The 13,180-nt window shown below is 49.5% G+C and overlaps 1 protein-coding gene across 2 annotated transcripts in view; it reads left to right on the top strand.

Annotated features, from left to right (window-relative positions):
• Positions 1-3,978: 3,978 nt before the first annotated feature.
• Positions 3,979-13,180, top strand: part of Atg17 (autophagy-related 17) — a 60,800-nt gene continuing 51,598 nt past the window's right edge. Inside the window, exon 1 of one of the 2 annotated variants that reach the window (XM_031994286.2) lies at positions 3,979-5,977. In XM_031994286.2, coding sequence (XP_031850146.1) covers positions 5,910-5,977 — 68 coding nt within the window. In that variant the 5' untranslated portion in view covers positions 3,979-5,909. The remainder of the gene's footprint in view (positions 5,978-13,180) is intronic. The other variant, XM_031994288.2, reaches the window with a different exon arrangement.

The raw sequence follows: 13,180 nt of genomic DNA, 5'->3' as shown, positions 1-13,180 counted from the left end.
TGGATTTTAAGCCTTTTCAGCTTGAGCCAAGTCGACGTTTCAAGAACAAGCAACGTAATCTAAGATTTTTACACGGAGCTTCGTTAATTACTTCGCCCGCCGGACTTTCCATTCGCAATTCAAAGTTATCGATCATTAAAACCCGCTATATTCTATCCGGCGAGACTTTCTAGAACCCGAAGTTATTAATTATTAATCGTCCACGGGCAAACCGTCCCGAAGCAGGCATCGGTCATTTTTCGTATCGTCGGAACTTTCTACCGGTCGAAGTTAACGACAATTAAAATGTGTGGACGGTTTATCCGAGCCCACGGTGACACATTTTCTATCGACGGAACAATGGAGAAAGTGAGGCCTAACACGTGCGTCGAGCAACCATTAATAAGATTCGAGAATTTTCCTTCTAACGCGAAGGTTCGTCGAAACTACACATTGTTCCTGTTCGGAGAGAAACACGCGGCCCATGACCGCCGCCGGCTAAGCTCGCGTTCACCTTCTTTATTGCGTTATCGCGGCAACGATTCGATCGCGGTCGTTGCTTTCCCTTAACGCGCCTCGATTACCGGCCGGCTCGTTACATTTTATCCAGATTTGCATATGGTAATCAGCCGGCGGGTGGGGGGAACAAAAACCCGTTGAACCTGCGCCACCGAGTTTTCTCGCGACACGCGGCGCAGGGATAATTGATCGTCGCCGGGCACGTCACGGAGGAATTAAAAACTGCCGGGGACCCAGGTGCGCCGGTTTACGTTTCACTTTAGCCTCCCCGGGCCCCGACACCCAGTTACATTACGCTCGCGCAACATTTCGCAATCGCAAAATCGAGAAATCAGCCGGTCGACCGACCCGGCCGGTTACCTTACCGCAGAATCGACGCCGCCGCTGCACCGTGTCCAAGGTTCTCGCGTTTTCACGAGGGGAAAACGGATCGTTAATGATCCCCGACCGGTCAGGACTACCGGGACTGAATTGGTTAAAACGGTACGGCCCTGGCCGAGCAATTTCTTCATCTAGTCGAATTTCGATACTTCCTGATACTACCGGTCCTCCGAATGTAAATGAACGTCTAGATACACGCTGTCGGACTATTCGTTGCATAACTCACGGATTGTTTATGCAATTTTTGTATATAACGAGGAGAAGAGTTAGATGGAGTTTCTGTGTTAATTGGAATCTCTGTTAGGTTTTGTTTATTAGTATTTGCCAATGTGTAGAGCACACAGCGCGTGGTACATAATTTTTAATGCTATTGTAATCACTCCTTCCTCAATTTACATATCTTCTCACAGTAGGTCTGTGTACTCCGAGATTTCGAATATGTATTCTGCAAAAACGTTTGTCCTCATCTAAACGACGAGGATCGCGTATACTTCTACGGATAAACTTCAATTAAGGAAAATAAATCACCCGTACGGTCGATTAATTCCAAAATACGCAGGAAGATCGATTCGTTTTTTCACGTCGTTAGTCACGACGTATTTCCAATGTCAACGTCATCCTCTCGCGGCGGGGATCGCTCTAACGTCTACTGCCCAAGAAAAAAGATATGATCTTTAATTCCACGTCACCAGATACGAGCACCGATGACCCTATCCTATCTCCCGGGTTATCAATAAGCCTGCATTTGGAGGGGAGGCGTGCAAAGGCTAGCGGATCGACCCAATAAATTAATCAGCGCAAGACGACGCGTTGCCCAGGGGCCGGGCGAGCATCGACGCCTTTCATAAAACTTGCAACGAGTATCGCAGCGAAATTCCGGATGGATGACCGATCGCGGCCATTATCGAAATCCCTGGGATTACATTCGGCGACGTGGAACACGCGGCGAAGGAGTTTCCTTCGCTTGCGCAGAATGTCCATCGCGACGAGCAGCACCACGTGTATCTATATCGTTGGCGGGCGCGGGAGAGTGTCGGGGCTCAAACTCGTTTATCGTGTCGGAAACGATATCCCTCCCCGCGTGCGTTTCCGATATATTTTCATCCTCGCGGCCACTTCCTCCCGCGACTTCGTTGGTCCTTTAATTCGCGATAACGCGTACGCCGCGCGGACACCGCAGCATCGTTATCGTGCGCCACGTGCCGCGGCCGCACCTACACGCACGCACACGCTCGAAGACCGCCTTCAACTGCGTCTATCCCGGGACGAGTTAATGTCGGAGCCCGCGGCGCAGTTAGTTTCTTCGGTCATACGTTCGACATTAGTCGCGACAGAATTAAAATTCAGCGGGACGCGCGCGTACGAACCACGAACTCCCGACGTGTGCGTCTCGGGTCGGCCGGGTCGCCGTGTGCCCGCTAAAAACCACGCGCGGAACAATCCGCCGTGATACACACGGGGGCCGGCCCTATTACGGCTTTCGATCGAAAGGTGAACGTTTCCCGACGTACACGACAATGTACACGCTTTCGCTAGAATGGGTATAGCACGGTCGTTTAGATAACCGTGAGATTGAATAATGTCCCCGGCGGCGGAGGTAAAAGTTACGTAGGGCGAGAAGGGTCTTGGTTGTCAATTAGATCGCAGGGATTGATTAAACCGCGGCCGAGTTCGATATTCCGCCTGTGATTCACGTGGAACTCCAGGCATGGCGATGCTGATCGATATTTTTAATTTTCCAGCTATAAAAAGAATCGCTATTAACTCTAGGCGGACCGCCTGGTTTCATGCGAACGACTGGCGTGCGAATCTCGATAAAAGGAAAATTTTCGCTCGGGGCTCTATGAAAATTTTTACTTGATTTTTAATCGGCGCGTTCGCCAACCAGCCTGGTTTCTCTTTTATCGTTGCTCGCCGCTAGTTGCGAGGTGTTTAAAAAAAACGTTGCTCGTACCGTTTGGAACGTTCGAAAAGAATTTTCTGGTTACTTTTATACCTTCGGAATTTAGACCGGGGTATCGTTCTCGTTGTAGCAAAGATATTGTTTATCGAAAGTAGCATCCGAAATAAACGGTTATGTGCGCAGATAAGTTGCTCGTGGCTTAGTCATTCTAGGATTAAGAGCGTATACGCATCGGCGAATTCCGCAGCGAGTCTAGTAGCATCGGAAACGCGAGTAGTTATTTTCGGGTGCAGCATTATGTATATTCGGCGCGTGTTTATTATTTGCCTAGACTAAAGGCACGTATTCATGAGACCGTCCGTGAGGCCGCCCCGATCGGGCCAACAAAACTCCGCCGCCGTGTTACAACTTTCTGCCCGCGATAGCGTTACGACATATAAACAAACACGGCCGCGTGTAGCTGCGGCCCCACGTTGCCAACACGAAATTTGCATCATTCTCCCCTTTCACAGCCGACCTGTAGCATAAAGAGCCTCCACACGGAAGCGATAATGGCGCTGGATCGTTTATCTCTGTGCGCATGCGCTGTGCCGCTTCTGGTCGATGGCAGCACCACTACTTCGAGTATTTTAAATGCAATATTCATGCGACCGTGCTTTCACAGTTTCCTCGCAATCGAATATTACATTCCGACAGACAGATCGCCGATCGTAATAATAATCGAGTTTCGAATTTCTTTCGAGCATTATGCATACATTCAATTCGGTATTCATTACCGAGGATATTCCGAGAGAAATATTTTATTTAGGTTATATAAATACGAGTATATTCCTCAGTCACTTACCCGCCGCATAAGTGTCTGCATTATTCGCGTCACGAACCCAACCATGCATTCGTCTTTCATACTTGACATGTACAGGAATAAATGATTCAAACGACGCTGGTAACCAACCAACAAAGGGCCATTCATTCACCGCTCTCGCACTCGTCAATCTTTATCGTATTTCTTAGGAATCTTCGGGAAACGATCATCCACCGTGAGATCTTTACTTCGAACACTCCAGGTGAAGTCGGGCGATGGTTTGAACAACGGAGAACACAATTTATACGGAGGAACGTTCAAACTGCCGCAAGCGTCGCACACGCCATCTTCCCAAGTATCCAAGATGGCGCGTCGGTCGTGGTCGAACAGCTGAGTGGAGAGTGGAATATCTGTAGAAGCAGAGTGCACGGCGAGCAGACGTTCTGTTCTCCGTGCTCGGCCAGATCGGCAGTAAACAGCTGGCGACGCGATGCGTCAGAGCAAAATGTCGAACGGGACTGCGCCGAGCTAGTCGCTCCCCCTCCCTTAACGTCGTCTCGGGCATACAGAGGTACGGGAAAAAAGGTGGACATTCACGGACGAACGTTCGACGGGACTCGCGGCAGAATATTGACACCGGGCGAACGAAGAGAGCCCTGCGGCGACCAGCTCCGGGACAAGCTTTACGGGAAACGGGGGAAAATCCGCGGCGAAAGTGGAGTTTCTTTGTTCCTGCGTGAAACGTTCTCTGCGCATAGGTTTCCGTGGCTGTGGCGCAGCGTTGTTTGTTGTGGTCGGTACGTCACTGCTCTCTCGGTGTACACACAGGCTCGGTCTGGACAAGAGGAGAGCTCGACCCGACGACTGTGTCCCGACCGATCCCGCCGTCGACGGGTCTCGTCTGCCACACAGGACAGCGTCCGCGGCATAAAACGTCGACCATACTCGCGCTCGAGTTGAAACGTCCCGTCGACCAGCTCGGAGAAAGGATCGCTGGCCTTTCGTGTACGCGCGAGTGCTTTGTTTTGACGAGCAGCTGATCCGGGGACTAAGCTACGTTCGTCGACGATCTTCTTCTTTTTCGCCGTTGCAACGGGTGGCGCGCGGCCCGTCTACGAAACAGTTTTTTCCTCGCAAGTTGGTGATTCTCTTTTTTCCTCTCTATCAGAGTGATCGTCGGACTGCACCGCTTCATTCGACTGGCCGCCTCTGTGAATAGTGCGTTTAAAGGGATCGCCGAGCCGTGGCGAGAGAGAAGCTCCGTTACATCACGGAAAAACTGGAGGAGGACGCGCGCGATCGACCGATGCTCTCTCGTGGACACAACAGTCGCCAGCCTATACACCCGTGAACCCCCTCGATGACAGGCGGACCAACATAATCAAGAATTTTCTATTCGTCGATCCGGACAGAAATCCACGGGCTACCTCGGCCCGTGTCAATCGACGCTGTTCGTTTCCAAGGGATACTGCGCTCCCGTTCGTTCCCATCGACACCCAACCGGAACGAAGAATTCCTGCCGTCCTGTAAATAACGATCGACCAGATCGCGCCTCACGGTCCTATCTGCCGTGTTTTACCAACACAACCTCTAAATAGTCTCACAAAGGAACCGTACAAATCGACACTTGCCAAGATTACAACGTTTGTTTAGTTGCCGATGATATTCCGACGCTTATTGTGTCCACATTCGTTTTTGGATCTCCGACTTCGGTTTTTCCTCTAGGGCCAGCCGAAGCTAAAACCGATCGTTGTTACCAACCTATATTCACATTCACGCCTACACGCAAACATACACACGTTCACACACATACACGCCTTTACACACACGTATACCTATATAACGTGCACACATTAAACCGTGGCCGTATGCATCGGTTCTCTAGACGAAGACTGACGCTATCTGTCCTTGTCTAGACCGTTCTCAACGGGTACGCGCGGGATCACGCGATTCCTGCGAATACATACGTGTCACGAAAATACGGAAGGGACGCACGGACGGCGGGCACGACGTTCGTGGAGCGGATCCGCCGAGAAAGTATCCCGGCTGTGTTGTGAATCGACGACGAAACGGTTCGGTGGCCGTGATCGATGCGGCATAAACCCGTGGGGGCCGTGCTCACTCGCGCTGGCAAACCGGGGGTACGGCACCGATCGAGCTGACTGCTGGAGTCGACCTGAGGTGACCAAGGGGATTCCCGTGTCTCCGAGGACGGGTACTACCTGGCCGGGTGTGTAAGGTTCGCCGGATGCCAGTCGGGTCCTTGAGCCGGGCTGGCCGTTTCAATCGTGTCGTCGGACTGGAAGGAGCACCACCGGCCCGAAAATGCTGTACATATTCCACGTGGACACCGGCACCACCATCACCTTCGACATCAAGCTGGCGCTGCAGACGTAAGTGATCGTTAACCTGTTTTTGTTATTACCGCGCGGACCCGCGGCTCTACGCCTCGAGCGCGCTCTTCTTCTTCTGACGTTTCCGTTGTTTGTTTATTTTGTTCTATGCCATTGACTCGTTGACTGTTCTGTATACATCTGTGTGTTTGTTTTGTTGTGAATAGGTAGTACGCATTTAGGAAGAACGCATAGGAATGTCGGAGGTTTTTAGGGTCTGGTTGCGCGGAAGATAATAATGATTGGTCGCAGTAAAGTTTTGAACGAGAATCGTATGCTTCTGTTGTGTATGCCGTTTTTTGGCAGCCTGTTTGGTTTTGAGTGGATTTTATAAGGAGACCCGCGGGAATGAAGTAAACTATTGAAGCGTGTAACTAGAATGTAAATATTAAGAAGACTGTTTATGTGGCATCGGATAGATATGTTCTCATTTGGAACGGCGGGAATACTTGAGACTCCCACTCGTGGTCAATGTAGGTGGCCTAACAGCCGTTGGACACGTGTCACGAGACCTTCCTTTGCTCTCTAAAATTACCAAAAAAGTATCCTCTCACGACGCCTATTGGTCTAAAGAAAATAAACTGGAACGGACTGCGCACAGCGTTCCAAAAATAGGGAACCATAATTCAGTAGAAAAATAACCTACGGCGAAGGTGTTGAGCAACACCCCGTATATTACTCTCTAATATCCGATATCTATTATTCCCCAACTATAAATATCCCCCTCCATTCTCAGTCCATTCCTCTTTTGCGCTACACAGCTCGCACTCGACACCCTCCTCATTCACTTCCTTCAACCACTTGATCCGCACGCGGAATATTGAGTAATTGACGGTGCTTGAAGTATTCATTTTCCATCAAAGAATATCAGCCGCTGTCGTCTACCCGTCCAAACCGCGACCTTCTTTTCTGTCAACACATTTTTCACGTCCCGCTCAAATGGCGGGACCAGTTGCGCGCGGAATCGTACACCATTCATCGGACATTCAATTAACTGTACCCTCGGGGGAATAAACGATGATCTTCGCAGCACGGTTTCTCTAATTCAATGAACGCGATTCGACGGTGATTTTTATTCAATGATCAGTCCGTCATGCGTCCATGAAAGGTAAGACGAAATTGAACGCCGAGCATGTGATCGTGAAATTAAGGACATCGCAAATTGTCCCCTGAAATGAATACAGACAGGAATTTCAACGGACGTTGATTTAAAAATTGAATATTTTCGCAGCTCGTCCCCGGAGGAGTCCATTCATCGAAGATTCATTCGCATTAATGAATCCTGCTCTATATTTAGGACACCATTGCGCGAGGTATTCGTAAAACGTGTCATCTTTAAAGTACTCGGTAACTCAGATAGTATCCGCGCGATGAGAGTCAGTGATTTTAATGGTTACACGATGCGTACCGGTGATTTTGATTTCATAGGCAACTTTATAGTTACATTCTAGATGAATCTGCACGAAATTGCTCCACCTGTAAGAATCACTCGCGGATATTGCACAATTTCTTCCTGCTTACGAATTACCTGCACACGTTCGCCGCACGGTCTTCCTTTTTTCTTTCTCGAGCGTGGCTGCCTGTATTATTTATGATATCATAAAGGCGCGTTCGATATTATTCCCAGATTAGACTCCCTCGTTAAACTCCGACGATGCTTATCAGACCAAGCCTGCCTACGAACGTAGTTTCCCTGCCGCGGAAACTCATTTCTTCGCGCGCAGATATATGGTGAATATAGCCGTATCCTTTCTTGGCCGGTTCACGTGCTCGTTTTTTTGCGGATGCGCTGACCGCCACCCGAGAAAATCTCTCTTCCTTGACGATCTCCTTTGCCGGATACAGTTAGATCCGGATTAAATGCAGCGATTGTACCCTGAGTTAAGCGACAGTGGGCTGTGCGTCGACTCCTTTGTCTAATTCTAATGAGTAACGCTTCGTTACGGTGATTCACCCTCCTCGCTGTACGAATAATAGAACGTAGCGTACTTCCCGAATCAGTGATTACTATACCCTTCCGTGTAGGCTTGCTTAGAGTGAAGTTAGCAAGCTGTTATACAGGAAAATTTAGTAAAATACAATTGCGTCTCCTTTAAAAGAAGCCGGAACGCCTTTGTCTAAGTTCTCCTGATTCACAGCTGTATCCTGAGTTACTTGTAACAGGTGCCGACGCCCCTTTGAATTGCGCCGCAATGCATCGGTAATTTTGGGGGAGAAAAAACAAGTGCTTGAGACGTTATGGGATATCGGGGCACTTCTCGTCGAGCCGTGGTCGGGATCAGTCGCGTCGACGGAGAACGAATTTTCGTTTTATTGCGTTTTTATGTATTCACTTTTCGTGCAGTCGTGAGCCGACTATTTTTCTATTCATTAAAGCTACCTGAAATAGTAAGACTCATTTGAACACTGGCCTAAGTCTGCCGAATTTTTCCTGACACCTTACATACTAGAATTATCGTAAACACCTCGATGCAATTCTAAATCTTCACCGGAGAAGTTTCCTATTTTTCATACATTTCCAATCCTACCTTTCACTCGAACAGTCGCATCCAAGGTCTGGGTTACGACAATAACACGAAAACCGGCGACAGTTTCCTGGCAAGACTATGATGTATCCTCGCAGTCGGGAAACTTTTACGCGCGATTCGTATTCACCTCGATCCGCGCGCCCAGCCATAACTCTTCTAACGCGTAACATTTTCCCAATCGTCCACGCGATTGGTCGCCGTCAATCATTTAGCAACTCGTAACGCGAACAACGACACGGCGTGGAAGCGCCAAGGATCCGTCGAAGGTGAAGAAAATTGCAAAACGACGATCGATCTATCGCGAACGGATGTGGGCAAAGCCGTGCTCGAGAGGGGTTTTCTCTCGCTTCGCTAACGAGCGGGACGATCCTCGTTGCTCGCGCGCGGCCGCCGAGCAGGTGGCAACGAAAATAGTAATGGAATCGGCGCGGTGAACGTGGGCGGCCATCGGCTTGTGTCGCACACGAGTCTGACCCGCGGGCAAAACTCGGCCAAGTCCTTAATGCGTGATGCAAACGCTGCATCTCTCGAACCTCTCCGTGGCTTCGAAACGCTCGGTCCACTTTAGCACGGCTCCGCTGTTTACGAAACTTCTCGGAACTTCTTCCCCGCTCGCTCGTTAACGGTTCCGTTTTATTTCAATGTTCGCGAAATTCCCGGCGGTTCGAGCTTCATCGGCTTCGAATGCGCACGCTGCGAACGCATAAAATCCGCGAACCGCTGATCATTGCGTTCAGTCGAACCGAATGGAATTTGAAATGAATTGGCGGGATTGATTTTAATGCGAATTAATTTTATGTTTGAACTCCTTTTTGTAAAGTAAAATCTCGTAATGTATATTTCACCTTGTTTTAATAGAGGTCTTTATTACGAGATGATTTAAATATACAGAATCCGAAGATACAGTGGTTTTGGATCAATTCCGATCGCAAATCATTTGCTCAAATCACGTCTCGCGACTTGGTTGATCTTAAAAACCAGTGAACTTATTGTGATAGTGTTAAGTCTATAAAGTCCGACGAAGATAAGCGTTGTAAAACATCCTCGGTGATTCGATCAACGAAGGTATTAGTTCGATCCGTTTCTTCTTTACATAGACTATCGTCGTCTTTATTTGAATTTCGACGCACACGGAGTTATCCGTGTCAGTTCATCCGTAATTTTTCGATCGGCGGACGCTCGCGCCGCTTGTCGCGGTTGAAAGAGCAAAACCGTCTGCCGATCGAACAAAGAATCGATTCCCGCGGCACCGATCGCTCACTCGATCGTTCGTAGCCAGCGCAACGCGCGAATCGTCTTGATACAGTTCCGTGATTTTATAGCGGGTTTCCCTCGCGAGCTTCTTGTAAATATTTACCGCGAGCCCCGAAGTATTATCAATAAACCTCGAGCCGCTGGGCTAGGTCGTAAAACGCGTATCGTGGCGAACCTCACCTCTTTCGCGATAAGGTGGAACAGCGCCTTTCGTTCTCTCTGGTCCAGTAATGCCTCGCGGTATCAATGGCGATAGCGATACGCGACAAACGCGAAAAAGAGCGAGGCAGGTGATAAATTCATTGCTGCCGCGAAAGAGGGACGGAAGCGAGAGGAATTCCTGGATGAATTTCTGTTTCGCCCGCTCCATTTATCATCGCGACGATAGCGCGGGAGACCACTGGCGGCGATGGTAGCGGCGGTGGTGACGAGGATTGGGCGCAGACGAGAGAATTAAGTCGTTCGATTTACGCCGGTCCACGAAAACCTGTTCGTAACGAGCGCTGAGCGTTAAACCCGAAGAACTTTCGTTCCGACCTGATATAATGCATCGTATTCCGGCGCCGAGGGGAGCACGAACACGGTGTTAACGGTACGCGAAGCGAGGAAAAGTTGGCGCGGAATGAGGCCAACGTGAATTAGGAAAATAAAACCGGTAGGCGTGCAACTATCGCCGATGAAGAAAACGATTCCGCCGAGCGCGCTGCGCCCGCGCCCGTTCATTCGAGCCATTATCCTCTCGCTCGCTCGTTCGCTCGCGGTGCGTTACGCTCGGTGCACGCTCGGATTGGTAAACCAACCGCTTCGCGTATCCTTTGAGAAAAGAAAGTCCGCAGGATCATAGCCTGCCGCCAAGGCCCCATTCAAACCAACCGTCTCCTACTTATGTTACGCATCCATCTTCCTCCGTTCCCATCGGAAACCGATGTTCCGCGTTTTACTGCGCACCGTGCCATTTAAATATCGTCTAACGTTACACACCTCTTCCATTTCGCATCCCGTTTCCCCGCCGGGAACCTCGTGCATGCGTGTTCCGATTGATTCCCCACGTTAATTAGATGTTTCTGTTTCCGCGGCTGTCCGTGGAGTCGGACACCCTATCTCCTCTTTCGTTCGGTGTCGTGTTCCAGCGTTACGCGCGGAGACAGTTTCAATGTCGGCCGGGTGATTTATGGAGACACTTTAGCTGCGCGCGGCCCTTCTGTCTTTGAATTATTATCGTCATCGTCGGATTCACTGCGGAACCGATGAGTACGTAATCCGCTTTGTACCCGGTCGTTTCGCGAGTAATACGCCTCTTTTCGAGAGTCCCGTTTGAGAGGATAGCACTTGCCGCAACCTTCGTTCAGCTGTTGGCTACGTTACAAGTTGGAGCGTATTGAATTATGCCATACTATCTGGTAATTGGATAATTGGATAATTTCTGCTCCCCAAGATACTAATTCTAGGGTTAATAACAAATAATAGATCATACATTTAAATGGATATCGGTGGGAAAACCTTATTTCGCGTCTATAATCTCCATCGCATCATCAATTCATTAGAGCCGAGCGATCAACGCGTCCCCCAACGAAACTCTAATCCACCTCGAGGATTCTATTTCGATACAGAGTCCATTGATTCACCTCCGCTCGCGTGACGAGCCAGATCCCCTCAATGTCTCGAGACCGCCTTTGACTAGAGCGTACCGAGCGTTATGTCACACACGTTCCAGCTGTTCCGAACGGCCATTACGTGCGTAGAGAAGATCAGCCACGGTGATCCCACGCGTAGGAAAGACGCCGGCCTCTCGGCGAATACCTCGACAATATTTGTGCATTAAGATAGCGCGGTCACGCCGGTCACCGACCCCGTTCGTCGACGCAATTAACGATGCGTGTCGATCCGCGGCGGCGGCGGCGGCGGCGGCTCGCGCCCCCGTTGCTTTTATTTTCGCGACCGGTCGTAATTACAAAGTGTACCGCTAAACCGCGAAAGGCCAGTCAACGCCGCGATGTAATTGTGATTTATTCCGTAGCTGTGTGGTCGAACGCTTCGAACGGCCGATTCGGGGACTCGAAGTTGCGTCGGACGCGAAGCCCCGCGGTATCGCCGGAAACTCGTGAATCAATCCGGTGCCGCTCGCTCCGTCGTTGCTAATTAAGTCTCGTTAATGTTAGACGTGCTCTGTATTCCGTCCTCATCGGTTAACCGGCTTCGAGAGGCGCGGAGATCCTCGTTAACGCTCGCAGTTTTCCATTTTCGAACATATGATTGGACTGGATTGATTAGAAGAAGCGGTTCGACGAGTTTATGGCAGTAACTATATCAAGGATAGTATATCAAAGAGTACGATTTGTCATCGAGCAGGAAGAGGGTTTCGATATCGAAGTGATTGTAACTGTAAAGCGAAACTCTATAATGGTATTTGGCGTTTAGAGTAGTTCTCCGGCTTTCGGTCGGTGCAGCTGAATCAACTGGATCCAGAATAATAACGGCACGCTCCGCCATGTTCCACGTTCAAGTAATTATGAAAAGGTAGCAGTTAGAGTTCGCTCGTAGCACGCGAGTCCGAAGGAACGAAGTTTTCAGTCGCTGAAAATTAATCTACTTCGGTTCCATTCAATGCTCTAGAGGTTCTTCCTCCTCTCTCCCGTTATTACCACCCCCATTCCGCGCCGACAAACGCAGAATGCAGCGCGGAGGGGGGCCAGAATCCCGCAAAGAGCTTCCGAGCTGATCGTTTACTCGCCTGTCCAGACTATTTCAAGAGGTTTCCGCGAACACGGTTAGAAAACGACGCGGACATCCGGCGAAGAACTGATTCGAAACTTAATTAACGAGAACATTATTCACCTACAGTATTACTCCGCTTCGTACGTTACTTTTTAGTTTTCTACGCGAAGTCACGGGCTACTTGGTCGCTCGGGTTCGTCGTAAAAATTCTATTAACAAGGTGTGGGAAGAATTACCAACGAAAATAGATATTTTCCGTGCTACGCCTACGTTGTCCCATAAACTCGATTGCAGCTTTCAATTAGCGCGAGACAAACTGAACAACAGTTATTTACTTCAAATACGATCTACCTTGAACTCGATAACAGGGTGTTGCAGTTTTAACGCTACGTCTTCACTATAAGATACAAGAATAATAAAATAACATGCACGGCGACGCGAGGAAGGCGTTGAGTAGCGGCAATAATGATCTCTAGAGATTTCGGCGGCGGTAACGTCCAAGTTTCCGCCATAAAGCGATTAAATCCCCGAAACGTGGCCAATACGTTGGTCTCGGTTCAAGATTACGAAACGCTCGTATTTCGGACCAATTGCCGCGGAGTTTTATTGCGAGCCTCTCCTCGTAACATTCGTAATTCGTGGCGGTCGCTGCGTCGACGGTGAAGGAAAGGAGGGAGGCTATAACGCGCGCGTAAAAGGAATTGGA

The sequence above is a fragment of the Nomia melanderi genome, chromosome 4 (assembly GCF_051020985.1).
Source record: "Nomia melanderi isolate GNS246 chromosome 4, iyNomMela1, whole genome shotgun sequence".
NCBI classification, from domain to species: domain Eukaryota; kingdom Metazoa; phylum Arthropoda; class Insecta; order Hymenoptera; family Halictidae; genus Nomia; species Nomia melanderi.
Note: the sequence above shows the minus strand (reverse complement) of the source record. Positions and strands in the feature narration are given on the sequence as shown.